This window comes from Myiozetetes cayanensis, unplaced genomic scaffold, assembly GCF_022539395.1.
Source record: "Myiozetetes cayanensis isolate MyiCay16 unplaced genomic scaffold, myiCay2020 scf2-11, whole genome shotgun sequence".
Lineage (NCBI taxonomy): Eukaryota > Metazoa > Chordata > Aves > Passeriformes > Tyrannidae > Myiozetetes > Myiozetetes cayanensis.
In genome coordinates, this window is record NW_026087411.1 from 4,355,331 (window position 1) to 4,374,023 (window position 18,693).

An 18,693-nucleotide genomic window follows, 5' to 3' on the forward strand; every position below is an offset into this window, starting at 1 on the left:
CGCCGCCGCGCGCCTGCGCGGGGGCGGGCAGAGGGGAGGGAGCGGCCCGTGCCCGTGCGCGTGCGCGTGCGCGGGGCGGGAGGGCGCCCTGAGGGAGGGACGGGATCGCCAGGGCTGGAAGGAAGGAAGGGAGCTCTGGAGCGGACGACCCGGGAACGCCTCCAGGTGGGTTTGGAATGTCTCCAGAGAGGGGGAAACTCCCCAGGCCTCCCTGGGCTGCCTGTTTCAGTGCTCCGCCGCCACGAGTGTAAACAAATTGTTCCTTGTGTTCAGGTGGAACTTCTTGTGTTTTAGTTTATGGCCATTGCTCCTCGTCCCATTGCAGGGCACCACTGAAAGGACTCTGGTACCATCCTCTTGACGCCTGCCATCTAGATATTTCCGTGCATTGACGAGGTCCCCTCTCAGTCTTCTCTGGATTAGGCAGGCCCAGGTCCCTCAGCCTTTCCTCAGAACTGAGGTTCTCCAGTCCCCTAATCCTCTTTGTTGCCCTCTGCTAGACCCACTCCAGGAGCAAAGTGTCTCTTGTTCTGAGGAGCCCAGAACTGGACACAGCTCTCCAGGTGATCCTCACCAGGGCCGAGTAGAGGAGCGGGATCACCTCCCTCGACCTGCTGGCCGCTCTCTTCCTGATATGCCCCAGGAAAAGCATCCAGGGGACTGGACGGGAAGGTGGGCACAGGCTGTTTGTGTTCTTCACCTTGGAATGCGGGATGGAATAGGGGTTGTCACCCCTATTTGGTTTCCCCATGTGGTGTGTGTCTCACCCTGAAGCTCCGTGCTTGGGATATCCAGCATGCCGTGCCCGTGTGGAAGCCAAGTGCCCAGCCCCAGGAACACCCCAGGCAGTTTGCTTGGAGCAAGGAGAAATGTGCTGGCTGGCAGCCTCGTGTCGCTGCCTCTGCCAGCCCAGGGGTGTCAAGAGAGGGTTGATTTTACAGCCTGAGGTGGGACAAGACAATGGAATGAGATGTAGAGGTTCTCAACAGAGGCCAGAGAAGGATCCGAGCTTCTCACTGCCTTTCCTCAGCCAGTGCCTTCTCCACTGCTCTGTCCATGTTACTCAAGTAGCTGGGATCCAGTTTTCACAGAGCCGATCTCTGGGTTCTTTCGAGGGGCAGAGGGTTTGGATATGGGCATACTGCACTATCCTTCTCAAAGAGAGTTTTTAAACTGTGTTCCATTTGCACTGTAGAAGAGATGGGATTTAAGAAGCAGTTTGGGTGCTTCAGATTCCTGCAGCTGGTGAGTTTCTCTCGGGCTCGTTTCTTGGGAACTCACAGATTTATTGACTAAACTGGAAAAGTATGGAGGTGGAAGAGCTTTGAGGAGTTGCAGTGTGGCTTGTTCAGCCACACAACCACATTTCCCGTGGCACATCAATGTTTCTTAAGTAGCCAAAACTCAGCACTCCATGGGGTGAGTTTGTGAAAAGAATCCTGGTTGATTAGCAGCTCCATGAGGTGATTTCCATTGGCTTTGGATAGGGAACAATAAGTCATTGCCACATCCCTACACAGGACAGTTAATTTGTGTTTGATGTTTTACAATGTCCTGCAGGGAATCCAGACACAAGTCCAGACGTCACACTTAGAAAGGCTTCTCTGTCCATTTTCCCCCAAAAAATAAAAGGCTAAAGAATAGGTTTTACTGAGAACAATTCAGGCCAAGGTGTTTCTTTTCACAAGGGGGTGATTTCACAGGCATTAGTTGGGCGTCTGAAGGTGGAGATTTGGGGAGAGTTTTCCACTTGTCAGTCAGTTTTTAGGTGTAGTGTGGACTTCAGCCACTGCATGGTGACTGAAAGGCTCCCTTGGGAACTGCCTGAGTAGGAGCAAACCCTGCTTAGGTGGTGTGGGATGGTTACACAGAACAGCAGAGGGCTATTGAGCCTCATCTTTTTATGGGAGGGAGAGGGATGCACATTCTAGCAGAGGGGAAAGATGACCCCAGTTCTAATACTGACTTCAGAAGTGCTGATGTCACTGCAGCTCACATGTGACACAGATTGTCCTCTTTTAGTCCATGGAAAAAGCTTCATTCACATTTTTGTTTGATGTAAAATATTTCTTTCTCCTTAGTGCTTTCAATTCCAAGGACTGGCAAGGCATTTGCAAATGCTTTCGAAGTAATTCAGCTTTAATGCACTAAGGTGGAAGTGAATCTCTGATTACCCTGACAGCCAGGACAGCTCCATCCAGGATCTTGAGCAAAACAGCTCCAAAACAGAAAGAAGAGTTGTTTCAGGTTCTTTTGACTTAAGATTTTGACTTAAGGCTTCTTTCAAACCTGGTACAAAATTGGTGCTTTTGGAGATGTTATCAGTTTTGTGTCAGCTTTCTACTTTTTGGGTCAGCTTGGCTGAATCTCATTTACCTTTGAAGCTGAACTCAAGGCAATTTTAGCTTCTGGGTCAAACAAAATGTTGGCTGGAAGTCCCCATCTTGCAGTTGTCACTGTAAACTCTGTAGCTTTCGATGTTGGTCTTTCTGTGGCTTCTGAGCGTTCACCAAAACCTTCTCATTTTAGTTGCCTTAAGGGCAGCTCAGAACATCTCCCTCCTGGCAGCTTGGGCTTGCTTCTAAAATGTTTCTTCAATGCTGATTTGACCTATGAAGTTTCCTTTCGGTGTGGAAAGCTTCAGCGTTTCTCTGCAAAGTTTTTCCCCACTGACTTATCTCTGCTGTTTTTTCCTCAGCGTCAGAGGGTGATGTGCAGGGAATTGGTGTGTCCTCCTGGCCAAGCTGTGTGGGCTCACGTCACTCCTCCATCATCAGCAAAGGCACCAGGTTTGCCAAGCCTCAGCTTGTCACTGTCACCTGAGCCCTGGAAGAACTAAGGGGAGATCCTCAAGGTCTCTGGTGCTGCCTTGATCGCTGGTGGTGGGTGAAGTGAGCGGCAAGGCCTTTCAGCAAGCAGCCAAGGAAGAAGTGCTTGCAGTCAAGGTTCGTGACGGGTTGGCAGGGCTTGGGGAGGGGCTGGGGAAAATTTGGGGTGGATATGATCTAGGCTTATCTGTGAGATGGGAGGGCATCTCTGAATGACCGGAGGGTGGTCAGATGGTGTGACGACGGAAGTCCTGCTGGAACTCCTAGGAGAGGAAGTGATTTCAGTCTGTGCTGTGCTTGCAGAGGTGGAGTAGCAGCATGGAGGAGCAGGTGAGCCTGGCAGAGCTGCCTGCAGCATTGGACAGCACGCTCATGGTCCCCAGGAGTGGGCTCCAGCATGCAGCTGGCACCTCCTATGGATACAAACTGCGGTGCCTCTGGTGAGGGTGTTGCTCCCCGGGAGAAGGGCTCTTCTCTAGGGTGTGTGAGGTGTCTCCTAATGCTCTGCTCTCCCTGTCTGCAGGACCCAGGTGAGGAAGATTGCCAGGGAGAGGGACAAGGCGAGGCTGGACTTGGAGAAGGCGGAGAGACGCTGCCTGCATCTTGGCAGGGAGCTGGACGAGCAGTACGTCGCTCTCAAGCACACCCAGAGCAAGCTCAAGTAGGAAGGGTCTTTTTGGTGGGGCTGGGAAGATGTGCCTACAGCCTCTCCCTCCCATCCCAGTCTCCCTGTTAAATCTCCCACTTGTTTTGTCAACATGCTAGTGGCAGAAAAATCCCTGAAGACCTTCCCCCACTATGGTTTCAGCATCCTTCCAACCGAGTTCTCATCTCCTGCTTTGTGCGTGGTGAGGGAGGGTGTCTGCACCTCGTGACCATCTGAGAACAAGTTCCAGGTGCCCCAACCATGTTGCTTTCTTCCCCCAGGGATTTTCAGGCAGAAATAGAAGCAAAAGAGCTGCTTTTGCAGCAAGCAGTCAGTCACCAGGCAAAGCTGGAGGCTGATACACAGTTCCTCCAGGGCAAAGAGGCCAGTCTGCGAGGGAGACTGAACCACGTGATGAAGGTAAGTAAAACTGGCCTGGGCGAAACATCTTCACTTCTTCAGAGGAGGCAAAGCAGAGGTGGTGACAAATATGGATGGCTTGCATTGCTTTTGCTGGGAAGGACAGGAATTTTATGCAGAAGAATCATCGGTGACATCCATACTATTGTATTAAATACAGAGCTTGTTCCCTTGCCGTGACATTATTAAACCCCCATGTTGTTTGTTGGGAGTGGTTTGGCCCTTGGTAACACCTGGATACTCAATGGCCAAGGCTATAATTGTGCCAGGGACCATGCCAAAAGCAGAGATGATGGTGTCTGCATGCCTGGGATCATCCCAGTTCTGTTCAGTGTAGAAGTACAGCTGGAGATAGCACAGGAATTGCTGTCTTTGTTGTCTGTGATGGAAACCATAGTTTTGTAAAGCAGAGGTAGAGATGAGCCTGTGGGGCTGTCTAGCTCTTAGTCTGCAAAACCCACTCCTATGCTTGTCTTTTGGAGAGATGAGCCTAACCCCAGCTCATGTGGTATCAGCAGTGTGCTGTCCTGTTGTGGTTTAGGAATGGTACTGCCCAATTTAGTTCTCCCACAAGACTCTGCAAACCACACTGCTGCTCACTCCCTCTCCCCCATCTTCTGTCCCTCGGGTGGCTTTAGAGGAGAATTGGAGGCACAAAAGGCAGAGATCGTGGGTTGAGATAAGAACAATTTACTGGAAACAGCTATGAGATAAGAAAAAAACCACTAACAGCAACAATACTAATAACAAAAATGTACAGAGAGAGTGTGATTTATATGCAAAATGCTCACCGAAGAGCCCAGCCCAACCCGCAGCCATTTTTCCTTTTCTTGTTTTCTCACTGGAAGAAAGGCGTTTCTCCATGAGAGCTTCCTGCTGCCCCTGGCAATGGCATGAGATGGTGTAGAATAACATCTGGGCACGCTTCTGGCTGCTGAGAAAAATGACTCCTGTCCTGTCGGGACCGAGGAGCTGTCAAATCCGGGTCTTCTGGAAGCTCTGCTGTGTTTGCCGTGCTGCCGGTTGTTTCACAGCTTCCTGATGAAGGCCTGTGTCTGATGAACCCATCCTGCCATGTCAGGACCCACTGCATCAAAATCTCTGTTTTGTCAGCAGAACACAGAGCTGCAAAACAAGGTCAGAGAGATGACTGAGAAACTGTCAGCCTCTGAGGAACTGGTGTTGGAGCTGCAGAAAGAACTTAACCACATTGTGAAGGAAAAGGTAACCTTTCTCTGTTGTAGTTAAATAGAAGCTTTTCAAGAACTCATCAAAAAATTGATCTTGCATATTTTGGCTCAGGTGTTATGGTCTCTCCTCTGTGATCTCTGCTGCACATTGATGGCAACCTGGAAAGAAAAGAAATGTTGGCTTTTAAGTTAGGCCTTTTGAAGCTTGGGGGAAAAAAAGGGTGAAGAAAGTTTGCAGTTTTAGAAAATTTTACAAATCTGCAGTGTTCAAGTGAAAACTTTGAAGTTTGGTTTCCAGAAAAAAAGAAAAGCTTAATTTTTCTCAAGTATTGAAGTAAAGGGTTAGTTTTGGTATCTTCCACTCCTACAACTCACCTGGTAAAATGAAACCGGGGAAGGAAATGAGTCTATGGTCTTGTTAGCCAGGAAAGGTTGCCTGCCTGTAGTTGTTGTCTCTCGCATGTGGAGAAAAATGTTTTTCCTTCTCTTTCTGCATCTGGCTCATCCCACAGGTGTCAGTACGAACCCTTCTGTTGAATCTGTGGGTGTAGCACCATGACTTCAGTGATTTAGTAGAGCTTTCGGCTCTCTTATTTGGAGAGGTGATAACTTTCTTGATGAGAGGTGTTTCCCTGTGCTTGTGCAGCTGGGCCAGGTGGAGCCCCACAGCCCAGAGTTCCTGAGCCAGAGTGAACGCTTCGCCGAGATTGTCCTGGAGTACGAGCGGCAGTGCCAGGTACGTGTGGGCAGTTCTCCAGCAGTTGTTGTGAAAGTCCTGCTCTCCTCAGCACATCTGTTGGGCACTTTGGCCTGGGGGAGTGGAAGCAGGCAGCCCTGTTCATGGTGCAGAGGAGAATCCCTCTTGTCTTGCTCAGAGGAGGCCAGAGACAGCTGTACCCTCAGTAAAGCAGCCTGTCTCCTCACTCCTGCAGCCCTCCATGGGTTGTTTCCCTTGCTGGGATTTTGGCAGGGGAGAGTAGGGGTGGATGGTAAATTCCTCTCTGTCTGCCACTGTAGCCATGGACTATTTTGTTTGGGAACCCTGGACCTCTGTCGATAAGGAGAGACCACCCTGGGCTCTGTTGGCATTTCTTCTTGAGCACAAGGAGAAAGCTGTTCTCCATATTTGGAAAGCATGTTAACAGCAAAATTCTTCTATCCTTTTGTTTTTCCCTTCCTTCTCCTTGCCCCCACTTTACAAACCTCTAAAAAACTTGCTGCTGGACTCTGCTAGAGAGTCAAGGTGAGCCAGTCCAGGTATCTGGTATGTGTGTGTATGGTCCAGGAATTGGTGCTCTGTATGTTGTACTTCCTGCAGGGTAATGTGCTCCTTCCAAGAGCTTTGGGCTGTCTGGGATGAGCACAACCTCTGTTTCCCTTCTCTTATTTTTAAGTGACTTGTGTATCTTGCATGTTGAGAGTTGCTGAGTGCTCTGTGCTTTGGCTCCCAAATCCTGTGCTTGTTACATTGCCTGTTTGTTCCCAAGTGGTGTGTGTGGCTGGGGAACACCACTGAGTAGGGACAGCGACTTATCACATCCCTCCAGCAAGGGCTGAAATGTGCACTTCCAGCAGTTCAGACAGCCCCTCTTGAATCTGTAATTAAAGACAAACACGCTGGAGCACTGATGCAGTCCAGCATTGCTCCAGGTGGCACCAGAGGGTTGAATATGCTCGGTGCCGCAATTTTTCTTCCTGTTGAGCAGCCCTGGAGTTGTCCATAAGAATGCTGATGGATGGAAAGGTTTGACCTTCAGGCTTCATCTGCCCCTGTGAAGGCACCCACTTGGGTTTATCCTTCACTCTTGTTGAGTGCTGTCAGCCGCCTGCCCTTCCTATTTAGAATGGAGATGAAACAAACTGAGTTTGCATTTGTCTACATCTTCTCAGTAATATTTCTTAATTGGAAGTGTCGTAGTTCATAGTCCCTTGTAACACATCATCTTCCTGAGTGGCAGCATGTGGGAGGTAATTTGATGTCTACTCAAAGTGGTCTGCTGCTGTTGCTTCCAGTATGGGATGGAGGGTGTGAGGTGAAACAAGCAGTTTTCCAGCTCCAGACACCCACATGGACTTGACTGATTGCACTGGTGTGGCGGTTCATAACTCAGTGTTCAGCTATGGGGCTCCTTGCTGCAGGCTGCTGTTGGCACTGAGGTGGGATAAACTCATGTGCTGGCCTCAGGGTGTCTCTGGCACCAGGGGACCAGCAGGACCTGCCTCGTGCTGTGCTTCCCATGGGATCAGCACCTCCTCACTTCTCTTTATTCCTTCTGCATCCCGGAAATGTTCCCTCCCAGAGGCCTGTGGGACTTGCTTTCCTGTTGCTTTGTGTGCATACAGTAGTGCTTGTTGGCTAGCCTGGATTACCCACAGAGGTATCTTGAAGATGTAAACACAAACCTCTGGGCCCGTACTGAGATCACTGTGTTTCTTACGTGTTGGACGTTAGCAATGGTGGTTTAGGTCAGGAGGGCCTCAGGAGGCCCAGCCCTTTGAGGTGTCTGCAAAAAACCCTGGTAATCATGTGCTTTTTGCATGCAGGGCCAGTTGCTTTGTGCTTTACAGTGTCTTCTGGTGGTGGTCATGGTAATCTGGGCTTGCATTTCTTCTGTGGTGCTTCCAAATTCTCTCATGTCTGCCTTTGCTTGGGAAGGAAGAAAAATCCCCCTGTGCTGGGGCTGGGGGAGGCCTCTGCTCTTTGTGCTGGGCCGGAGAGCAGGAGGCTCTGAGTACAGATGGCAGCTCCAACACCCTGGGGGGCTTTGTAGCCACAGCATGGCCAGTCTTTGGTCTTTTCAGGTGCTGTATGACCAGAACAGGGCGCTGCGGAGGGAGCTGCAAAGGCTGCGTCTCCAGCTCCAGGAGAGCAGGGCTGAGACAGGGCTGCCAGCAAGAGGTAACGTGCCCCAGGGTTCAGTGCCTCTCTGTCTTCTCAGCAGGAACAAAGTTCCCTCTGGATTGACTTCTCCGTGGGAGCGTGGGGTGGCTTGTGCCTGAAGTACTGCTGCAGGTTCTGGTACTGGGCAGCCATGGGAAGGGAGAAGGGGAAATTGGATGGTGGGGAGGAGGGAAGGAGGCTTTCCCAACTCAAGAGCTGGTGATGGTAACCTGTGGACTAGGCAGCTAGGAGAGAACAGGCAGATTTTCACTGTTGAGGATGTTAGGGAAACACAGTATAATAAAGAGGAGTAGCCAACCAAACTGTGGCTTGGGAGATACAAGTTGAGCATTAGATAAGACCTTCTGGAGTGATGCAGCCCTGGGACCCGTGAGATAGATGGGGAATCTCCATCTTTTGGGGTTATATGGGCTTGACTGGATGAAGCTGCAGCCGTTCTTATCAGTCCTGTCTTGTAGGCCTGTCCTTACAGGGCTCCTTTCTGCCAGAAAGCCCCTCTCCAAGTCTTCTTGTTCCTGCTTCTGCACATACAGAGATGTCACTCCCAGTGGAGCAGCTCCAAGAGCAGCTGCAGGACCTGAAGGTGCAGCTGGAAACCAAGGTGAGTGGGGTGGAGGGAGTTGTCCTGACTTCTTGGTAAGCACAACTGGTACACCATGACTGATTAAGCATCTGCTCCAGGAGGGTTGCTGGAGAGAGAGTTAAGGCTGGGAAGCAATGTGGTACCTCAGCACTTGGCTGGGATTATTCCATGTGCTTCTCCAGCCTGTCTTAGCTGGTAGGAGCATCGGGAGCCCTCATTGGCTGGCAAAGGCTTTGTGGAAATCACTGTCACCTTGCAAAATGTTTGTGTGGGTCCTGTAGGGAACCAGAGATTACCCGATGTTGCTATCACAATAAAACCAGCAAGAGGACCAAGAGGAGAAGCAGCCAGGTGCCTCCTGAGGGCAGGGGGTGTATCAGAGCCCTGTTGCCCTGGGCTTGCAGCACATTTTAACCCACTTGCCCTAAGATGGCAGTGTGAGCCCAGCCCTCTTTGGACAGCTTTAGAGTGCTCATGTAAAAGGCCTCAGGTTCCACATTTACTCCCCTTTTTGCTGCTGAACTGAGAGGTCAGTGATGCTTGCAGGGTTTCTGTTGCAGCACTGCAAGAGTAAATTCTAAACTGCCACATAGGTGACAGAACAGTTCAAGGAGCACAAAGCTGCTTACAGATGCTCTGCCTGCTTCACAGTCCTGCCTTTGTGCTCATCAAATCCTGGAGTTCCTAGTGTTTACAGGGCAGCTGTGGGGAGCAGCAGCCACCCACCACCACATCTTAGCAAGGGACCACTCTGCAGTGGAGGAAGGATGTGAGGAGCAGTGGCAGATGATGCCCTGGCCTCTCCCGTCTGCTCTCTGGAGTTCCTTGTAAACAAGGAGAAAGGGGAGAACCGTGCTGTTTACTGGAAAGAAATGGGACCCACAGGTACCTTGCCTGTTAGAGGCTGCTGTTTGAGACTGTTGCCTTAAGTTCAGCAGGGACCAGAACTGCCTGAAGAGTGTCCCCTCTTGAGAGGGACCAATAGATCAACTTGAATTAGAGCTAGTGGAGGAGAGGGGAGCTCTCAGGAACATGTGCTGGGACATGAGGACACTTGTCCTGAGTGCCCACAAGGCCCTGGAGCAGTGTCCCTGGGTGGGAACCCAGCGGGGGCAGTGTGGGACAGATTAAGTGTCTCCAGCAGCCTCTGTTCCCACCCCAAGCCTGTGTGCATGATTTCTTTTTTTTTTTTTTTTTCCAACCTTTTCCAGAGCAAGAAGAGCAAAGAGGAGATCTCCCACCCAAATGTCGAGGTGCATGGCTGTGAACTCACTGGGCACAAGGCTGGTCACAGTGGTGGCCCTGGCAGTGTCCAACTGCAGAGCCAGAGGCTTGCAGAAGCCGAGTGGACACGAGGAACAGAGGAGGCTGCAAGGCTGGAACACCACCAGAAGCATGCAGCATGTTGGATGGAGATGGAGCTGCTCCAACAGCAGCTCAAGGCCTCGCAGGAGAAGGTGGGTGTCTTTCAGTTGATGGCAGGCTGCTGAGTGGTCCCTGTGATTGCTGTGATTCTACCCTGTGGACAGGCTCAGGGACTGGCTTTCCAAGGTACAGCTTACCCATGTCAGCCACCCCTAGGTAGCCCTAGTGCAAAGTGGGACCAGACCTGCTTCCCAGTACCAGGTTTGTTCTTTGCTGGTGGCAGGAAGCAGAGGACATGTAGTACAGAACATGTGGTACATCCCAGCTTGCCTGGGATATATCCAAGAACCCAGGTGAGCAGCCCCCTCTTTCTCTTGCCACTGTGGCCCTTTGTGCTGGGATTTCCTCCCAGAGGAGTCCTCCAGCAACTACTGCTCCTTGCTGCTCAGAAAAGGGTCTCCGTTTATCCTCCTGCAGCTCTTGGTGCTCTCAGTGCCTTGCTTTGCAGGCTGCCCATTAAGCACCACTCCCATGGTCCTGCAGGGTGCTGAGGGTGCTACCTAACCTCTCCATCACCTGCAGCACACCCTGGGCCTGTCCCACTGTTGGCTCAGAGCTGTAACCAGCTATCCACCTGTCTGTGTTAAAGCTTTTAGAAGCCAAAGCAAGCCTGAGCCTGGCCCAGACCCAGCACGCTCTGCAGTTGCAGCAGGCCAAGGCCCAGATAAACAACATGGTGTCAAAGCAGCAGTTTGAGCAGCTGCAAACCACCTTGAGAGAGGAACAGTGCAAGACTCAGCAGCTCCAGGAAAGCCTCCACCAGCAGGCTGAGCAAACACGCAGGCAGCTGGTCAGGACCCAGGTAAGCAGGTAATTATGGGAGCTCAGTCAAGGGTACTGTGAAGGGAACACTGCTGTCCTGGCAGCCTGGAAGGCAGCTGTGGTTGAAGGTACCAGAGGTTTGAGTAGAAGATGCTATATGTAAAGAACCCACATGGAAAATACACTTACCTTCAAATTCAGCTGCAGCTTTTAATTCCTCATGAAACCGGTCACTGCCCTGCACTCAAACATGAGCCCTCCCCACTCAAATCCACATACCCCAGACCAGGCATCTACCTTGTGCCTAGAGGAGCAGGAGTTATCCAGGGAGAGACTCTTTTGGCTCAGACTGGGGGAAAAAAAAGTTTGAGCCCTCTGTGTGGAATTCACGGAGTGTGTGGGGGGTTTATCTCTGGGGCACTGGGCAACAAGGTGTTGGGTTTGTGTGAGCTTGTCTTGTGACAAACAGGGCAAAGATAGAGCAAATTATAACCTAAGGAATTAAAATGAGCACACACAAAGACTACGTTGAAGGAAACTCTGTCTCTCCCTGGGCTTTTCTGGACATGCCTGGCAAAGGGGAGGCCACTGGCTTGTTTTTATAGAAAACACTGCTGGGAAATCTTAAAATTCGTCAGGTGCAGACCTAGAGGAAGGTTGTACTGCTCTAGACACCTTTCCCACTGCTCTTTGTATCCTGCACCTCACCTGATCCCACCCTGCTCTCCTTCAGAGAGTGTGAAGGTCTATGAACAGGGCCCTGGGGAAATGTACAGTCCACGGTTGCCAGAGGCCAGGGGAGTGCTAGGACAACCCAACCACAGGCTTTCTTGCCCACTGCAGGTGGAACACGAGCACCTGCTGCAGGCAGCTGTGGAGCAGGCAGAGGGGCTGGAACACAGCCTGAGGAGCGCTGAGGCTGTGCTGGCAGAGAGGGCAGCTCGGCTCAGAGACGCCCAGGTGAGTGCAAGAGGGGTTAGTCCTGGGTGTTCCTACCTGCCTGGTACCCCTGCGTGGCATGCTGAACCTGAAGCCTCCTGTCTCTTCTGTAGGCCCAACTCTCCAGGAACAAACTGTTGATCGAAGACCTCCGTGGGGAGAACAGGGGGTTTGCAGTGGCCCTGCAGGCTGCTGAACTGCAGCAGAAGAGCATGAAGGAGAAGAACCAGCTGTTGGAGGAGCAAGCCTCAGCTCTGAAGCAGCTTATCGGAAAAATCACCCCAGCATCTCTGAGTGGGTGATGGGACACCTTCAGTGGCAGTCCTGCCCTTGGTCCTGGCTGGCTGGGGTTGGTCAGGTGCAGAAGGGGAGGTTTGGCTGGGTTGGGAAATCAGCCTTGTCCTCTCTGGTCTTGTCAAGGTGTTCTTGCATAGAAAATAAGATAATAGAGAGCCCAGATCTTTAAAGAAGTTTGTCCTGTGGATAGCTGAATTTTCCAACTGAAAGCTCCAGCTTTGCCGCATTTCTCAGTGGTAGAGTGTGCTGTTATAAGTCAGATCTGTCTCGGGGCAGCCATCCCACAGGATTTTCTTAAACTCCAGCAGTGTTTGGTGGTGATGCAGATGCTCCCTTTCTGTGGAGGGTTGATGTTCAGGCCACACTGTTATGGCTGGAAAGCCAGGGCAGAAGGGCTTGCATGTTCCTGTGTCTGGCTCACTGTGATCAGGAAAGCTTTGTGGTGGCATTAAAATGTTTGTAATATTACAGCACTTCCTGCCATCTCCAGTCTGCTCTGTATTTCAGTAACCTTCCTCAGCTGTTGCTGAACTTTCATTCCCTACAGCTCCTCTTGGGCTCTAGCAGACTGGTCCACCCAAAGCCTGAGCCTAGGATCCAAAACCAACCAGACTGTTGCCTCTGCAGTGAGTGGGACAGAGCGTAGAGCCTTCTTTCAGTTTGAGCCTCCAAGGCTTGGGGCTTGATGAGTGTTGATGACCCCTACTCAGCACACTTCGGAGGAGACAGGAGACATGGTAAGTGAACTGTGTCCTCTTGCCTTCCTTGGTGGCCTTTACAAACTGACAGGTAGTACTACTGCCAAAGTAAGTTGTCTAAAAGGCCAAGTATTCACATCAGCAAATACCAAATTTATTGCTCTGCCCTCTGCATGGAAGGTGCATCATTGCCCCGGTGCAATGGCGAGAGCAGAGGACATATACATAGGGGCTGTGGTTGCCACTCGCTGTGAAAAGACTCCTGGGATTTTGGGGGCTATGGAGACAAGTGTAGGAGAGACCAGACAAGCCTGACTATTTCAGGGCACCAGTGCAGAGGCTGGACAAAGTCAGTACAAAGAAGAGGGCTTAAAAATAGCTCACGCTGTTGTTGGTTCAGGAACAAAAGGGGATAAATTGGCTGTGAGCTGAAACTCAGGTACTGTGTTTAAGGCTGCCCCTCAGCCTGCTAGAGCAGAACTTCTGGCCCTGGGGCAGGGCTTGGAGATGACTGGAGGCTGTGACTGAGGAGCCTCCTTGGTTTAGCTGTACTTTTTTTGCCCTGATGCATCAACAGCTGACACTCCTCTTTGCCTTGGGGCCACAAGGTGAAGCTGGGCTGTTATAAGGAGGGCAGCCCCACAGAGGGGCTCAGGGATATTGCTTGGCTGAGGGTGGGAGAGCAACGCAGTAGCACCCCAAGCATTTATCCTGTTCCTGCATTCTTCCCCAACTGCTTGCTTTTTCAGCTCCAGTCAGAGATGGGGGCTAAGCAAACCTCTAGTCTTAGCCAGGGCTAATGTTTTTGCAACTGTTCTCTCAGCCACTTCTCCTGAGTGAGCAGCTCCATTAGGAAAACCAGACAGGGAAAGCAAGTCTTCAGCCTCGTTCTGGTTTTGTGCTAACTGAAATCCTTTAAACCCTCAGCTCCCTTTCCCACCCCTACACCAAACAGTCCCCTAGGCCTTGCCAGACCAGTGCTTGGGGAAGCCCAGTGCTTGGGAGAAACCCACACTGCTCATTCACACAGCACCTCAAGAAACAACATATATAGGTCTCTGATGGGAGACAGGGCTTCGTGTCTAATCCTGGAAAGAAGCTTGCACAGCCTTTTCTGACACTTGGAGGAAGTTTCACTGAGACACTTAAATAACCATCATGCTGCAGGGTCAGGACAGGTTTGACTAGAGAGCCAGATCAGAGTGCTTAATGAACACAACATTAACTCTTATAAACCACTACAGTGAAGGCTGAAGCAGTTCTTTATTTTGCAACCACAGAGCTTTCCTGACTTCCAGAGCCCAGCCAGCTGGTGTCTTACTCCCATGTGAACAATGAACTATTCTAAACAAAAATGCATTCACAAATGCTAGCTGTAGCTCTGGGGCTTGGATAATGTCCCGCTCCCCCCTTCCTACCCCCCCATTCCCAGGATCACTACATTACCAGAATGCACCATTTCCTCCCAAAGAGGTGGCCAATGTCGTTTGCATAATACAGGGCTGATCTTCAGGTAGGGCACCAAAGGCTGTTGGGAGGAGTGGCAGGGTGCCACTGCAGAAATGCTAAGGTGTCTGAAGTGCTGCACACACTACAGTTCAGTCCCCACTGTGGGCAGGCCACCAAGCAAGAGCTGTCCCTCCTGTCCTCCACACTTAGGACAGAATGTGCTCCAGGACTCCTTGTCTGATTAACTGCTCGCATTTCCAGCGGGGTAAAAAGTGCTGCACAGAAACACAGGAAAACTTTCCTTGAATTTGTTGCTGCACACAGCAGCAGCTGCACACAGCCAGCTCTGTTTGTTGGGCTATATATCCACTGCATCATGGTACCAGACTAGGCAGAGCTGCAGTCTGGGTCATGTGCAGGAATTGTGACATACTGCAAAGCTGGGATAAGCAGGGGGATGTCATGGGAGTGAAAGGGAAGGAAGAGAATGGACCATGCCCTTGTCATGGGTACCTGGCTGTTCTTCTTCAAGAGGATGGTAGTCCCGTCATCAATCTCAAATTCTCCATGGTCTTTTAAACACCGCACCTGCGAAGCAGAAACACAACTCTCAGATCACCCCGTCTCCCATAGAAACACCAGACATCACTGCTGGCTTGCAACACGTGCCCCAGGACTGTGACACATTCCTTCCTGCCTGAGGGAGTCTCAGTACAGAGCAGACCTAGAAATGCAGAACTGAACTGATCCCATGGATCAGTTCCCATGGTCTGTGGGCTCCACCTGATGTTCTCTTTCTGCCTCTGCCTGGAGCAAGAGCCCAGTCTCTCCAGAGACTTGAGGAAGAGAAGCACAGAGATAGGGTCTGGTGACCTGACCCTCCCCACAAACGTACCAGAAAACGCCAATCTGTTTTAACAATAAAACTGCTTAAGGAGCAGGTTTGTTGTCACTACGTGTTTTTTTGAAGAGGATATCAGAACAAAGCACTTCAGCTACTGACAGCACGTGATTTCTCACATGCTCTTGCTTTGTTGTATGAATTGTATAAAGCAATTTATAGTCTCATCTATAAGACTCCATTAAAAAAAAAAAAAAACCTCAAGAAAACCCCCTAGGTAACAGTCCTTAACATGGGAATATGGTTTCTGGTTGATCTGAGAGCTGGTTAAGTTTCTCCAAAAGCTGCAGAAACCTCACTGGATAACTCACCCATCACAAATGTCCTACAGACTAGAAATACCATCTTTGACCATACATTGTGTCATCAGTAGGAGTAAAACGGTGGCAGAGTAAAATCTAGAAGCCTGTGGAAGCTTTGGTGCTCTCACAGGCTTTGCTCAGTGAACTGACTTGGGATGGGGATAAAATTCTCTAAAAAAGACGGTCAGGTAAATGTTTGTTCACAGACAGAAGACACAGATCTTGCACTTACTTCAATGTACAGGCTTTTAGGAGGTTTTATGTCCTGTGTAAGGTCCAGCCCCTCCTCTCCTCCTACTGACCTCATGTACGTAGCCAGAGACTTTTTGTACCGATTGAACCACTCCACCTGTGGGCAGTAACGGTGATCCCTCAGTCAAAGCCAAACAGCTAATGCTGAAAGACAGGTCCCTGATGAATGAGATCTAGTTTATTTGTGCTGCCAGACCACTGTTCCCAAGCATGCTCCTGACAGCCAAAGGTGAACGAATACAAGCTCTTCTAAAAGGAAAAACCACCTCTGAGGCAGTGCGCTCTGGATTCAGTGTAGGACAGATGCTGCTAATGTCAGCAGCTCTGTACATTGGTCTAGAGACGGCATTTGAGAGCAGCACATACGGACCTAGTTCTCTTGGTCTCTCTGTGAGTCTGATCCAGTGGAGCTCACCTGATCCTTAAAAGTGCATTAAAACGTACGCTCAGTGTCCATTTGTGGTTGTACCCATAGAGAGTGAATAAACAAATACGTATTTACAGAAAGGCACGTTATGTATCGTGTTTATAGTGGGGGGGAGAGGAGGAGTAAGTAGGAAAAGGGGAAGAGTTTAAAACAAGGCCGACTCACTTCCTCAGCTGACATGTGGAACTGGATGGTGTTTGGCAGGACGCTGCCGTACTCCCACCTCAGCGCTCGGATCCGCAGCAGCCGGTCGTACCTGGGGGAAGAAGCGCGGCAAACCCAGCATCCCTGAGGTGAGTTCTGGCAACACCCCCGGGCAACAGTGATGGCCCAGTCTGCCCTCAGAGCAGAGAGCAAACACTTGGGTCATTCCACCTGTGATATTTGGCCTATTCATAATGAAAACTCTTAAAGGGCAGAGGGAAGCAGGGCCTTCTCTATGTGGTGGTACCACCAATGAAGACAAGGAAAACCAGCCCCACACCTCGCGGGCCGAGTTCCAACACCCTGCCGCTGGGGGCCCTGTGCCGGTGGGGGTGAACCAATTCCCCGCGGCACCGACGGCCGCCCCCCGCACTCACAGGTAGGCCAGGAGGCAGCGCTGGTTCCGGAGCAAGCAGCAGTGCCGGAACCGGATGAGGAAAATTAGGTCTGTCCGTCCCGACTTTGCTTCGGACCTGAAGGACGAGGAAGAGGAAGATGAGGAGAATAAGGTCGGAGCGCGGGGCAACTCCCGAGCTCTGCGGGACGCGCCAACACTCACACATCCGCCTGGTTCCGCTCGTACAGCGCCCGCATCTCCTCCAGCGCCTGCCGCAGCCCCTCCGTCTGCAACACGGGACACAACAGTCAGCGAGAGCGGGGCCCCTGCCGCTCCCGGCGTTCCCGGTCGGCCCGTCCCTGCTCACCCGGAAGGGCGGGAGGTGCCCGCCGGCGGCGCGGTGCAGCTCCCGCACCAGCTCCATCACCCGCTCCGCCGCCATCCCGCGCCGCAAACCCGCGGGAACCGCACCCAATGGGGGCCGCCTTGGGGGGCGTGGCCTTTGGCGGCTCCCGCCCACCGGCGTTGCCTGCGCTGAGTTGTGCCGGTCTCGGCGCCCCTGGGCGACAGCGGTGCGGCTGTCGGGAACCCTCGGGGACACGCTGAGAGACCCTGAGTGGGTAAGGCACTGCCTGACCGCCTCTGGCAACCTCCTCCCCGCACCACCCCAGCCCTTCCCAGTGCTTATGACAGCAATGTCCTTCAACCTGAAACATACCAGAAGTAAAAAAAAAAATAAATAAATAAATTTTAAAAAAATTGGGTGCGTTTCTGGATGGGACAGGAAATTTTTTAACACTCAAAACCCTTGAAGGGATTCACTAATCCAGCGCCATGGCGTATCCTGCTCCAGTAATTTATTTCTCCAACCATGTGTTTCTTATGGTTACCAGACATAAAAACTGAGCAGTGTTTTGTGCAGCACAGGTGTGCCACTACAGTCAAAATTGGACGAGTGGGGAGAGGACGGTGGGGCCTTCACAGAAGGACTGAGACACCCTGGCGTGCTTTGTGTGTCTGAGACATTTATGCTACTTGTGTTTAGGATGATGTGGCACCTGCACAACTGAGCAGGGACTGTGTTCTGCCTCTGGCAAGAGTGTTTTAACGATCTCAACAACTGTTTCAGTTGGGATTTTAGGCATGGGGTTAAAATGTCCAGAAATGCTCCAGTCACCTGCAAGCTGGAGATGGACTTCTGGGGGTTTGTTTCCCAAACAGACCTGTTTCCTGGCTGTGCTGTAGCCAGTTTTGTCTGTCTGGTGGGGGACAGGAGGGGGTGACACAGCAGAACTAGTGACCCCTGCTGCAGGGGGTATTGGGTCACCTTGTCCTTGTGCCACCACTGGAACAGGTTTGTGCCTACACGGTGCTGCTTCCTTCAAGACTGCGGCATATTTTCCGAAGGATCTGACCTGTGTGGAGTATACTACTGTCTAGCTGGGGAGCACATTGCTGTTAGCCAGCCATGGAGTAACATGATCCCATGGCTGGAAACCAAAGCTAGAAAAAAACCCCGCTGTATGGCTTCAGCAGATGCTGTAGGAGCAGCCGTGGTGGGGGATTTTTCCCGATACGATATCAGGATGGGATGTTGGTCTTCAGCAACATGCTGCAGCTGTGGGGCAAATGAGTGGACAAGGGGCAGCTTTGCGGCTGGGGTGTCGTGCAGGAGGGCAGATGGCATGGTCTTGGGGTTTTTGTAAGGAGGAAAAGCATCCTGGAGTCAGGATTAGCAACATCTCTCCCCTCTCTCCTCTGGGCTGTCTGACTGTGGCAGGGGCACCCACCCTCTCCCTTCCCACCCAGCCTGTGGGCACAGCAGAGGTGTAGGGCCTGAAGAAGGTGCTGTGGAGTGCCTGGTCCCCAGAGCGCTGTCACTGCAGAAGCATCACGTTTTGCTTGTCATTAATCATTGTGTTCTGCAGTGATAATGGCCCATCTGAGCCAGGAAAGATAATAGCAATAAACGGACATCCCTAATTCCAATTGTAGCGGCTGAAAATTGGTTGTTGCCTCTCGCCGAGGGATAAAAATGTAACGGAGTCTTGATTGAAAAATTCTGGGGAAGCAGCCTTATTTTACTGCTTTGCCAGATTAAAAAAAGCCTCATACATAAAAATAGACAAAA

At 51.3% G+C, this 18,693-nt stretch overlaps 2 protein-coding genes across 10 annotated transcripts; one reads left to right on the forward strand and one right to left on the reverse strand.

Annotated features, from left to right (window-relative positions):
- The first annotated feature begins 88 nt into the window (after positions 1–88).
- Positions 89–13,875, forward strand: LOC126640300 (ninein-like protein). Of its 9 annotated transcripts, none has more exons than XR_007628980.1 (13): positions 89–165; positions 2,699–2,945; positions 3,132–3,268; positions 3,352–3,489; positions 3,756–3,894; positions 5,008–5,118; positions 5,731–5,820; positions 7,887–7,983; positions 8,445–8,587; positions 9,781–10,026; positions 10,584–10,804; positions 11,600–11,716; positions 11,809–11,955. XR_007628980.1 is itself a non-coding variant. In XM_050315943.1 (13 exons), the coding sequence occupies exons 3-13, from the start codon at positions 3,147–3,149 to the stop codon at positions 11,995–11,997; spliced, it is 1,605 nt and encodes a 534-aa protein (XP_050171900.1). In that variant the 5' UTR covers positions 89–165; positions 2,699–2,945; positions 3,132–3,146; the 3' UTR covers positions 11,998–13,875. The 9 variants fall into 9 exon arrangements, 8 of the variants coding, with proteins under 8 accessions (XP_050171900.1, XP_050171905.1, XP_050171902.1 ...); XM_050315943.1 differs by having other exon boundaries at positions 10,584–10,796; positions 11,809–13,875; XM_050315948.1 differs by having other exon boundaries at positions 10,638–10,796; positions 11,809–13,875.
- Positions 13,876–13,934: 59 nt separating this feature from the next.
- Positions 13,935–17,051, reverse strand: GINS1 (GINS complex subunit 1). The gene is made up of 7 exons (XM_050315952.1): positions 16,930–17,051; positions 16,785–16,849; positions 16,603–16,698; positions 16,187–16,277; positions 15,575–15,691; positions 14,653–14,727; positions 13,935–14,414 (listed from the first exon to the last, which is right to left on the reverse strand). The coding sequence occupies exons 1-7, from the start codon at positions 17,002–17,004 to the stop codon at positions 14,346–14,348; spliced, it is 588 nt and encodes a 195-aa protein (XP_050171909.1). The 5' UTR covers positions 17,005–17,051; the 3' UTR covers positions 13,935–14,345.
- Positions 17,052–18,693: the final 1,642 nt, after the last annotated feature.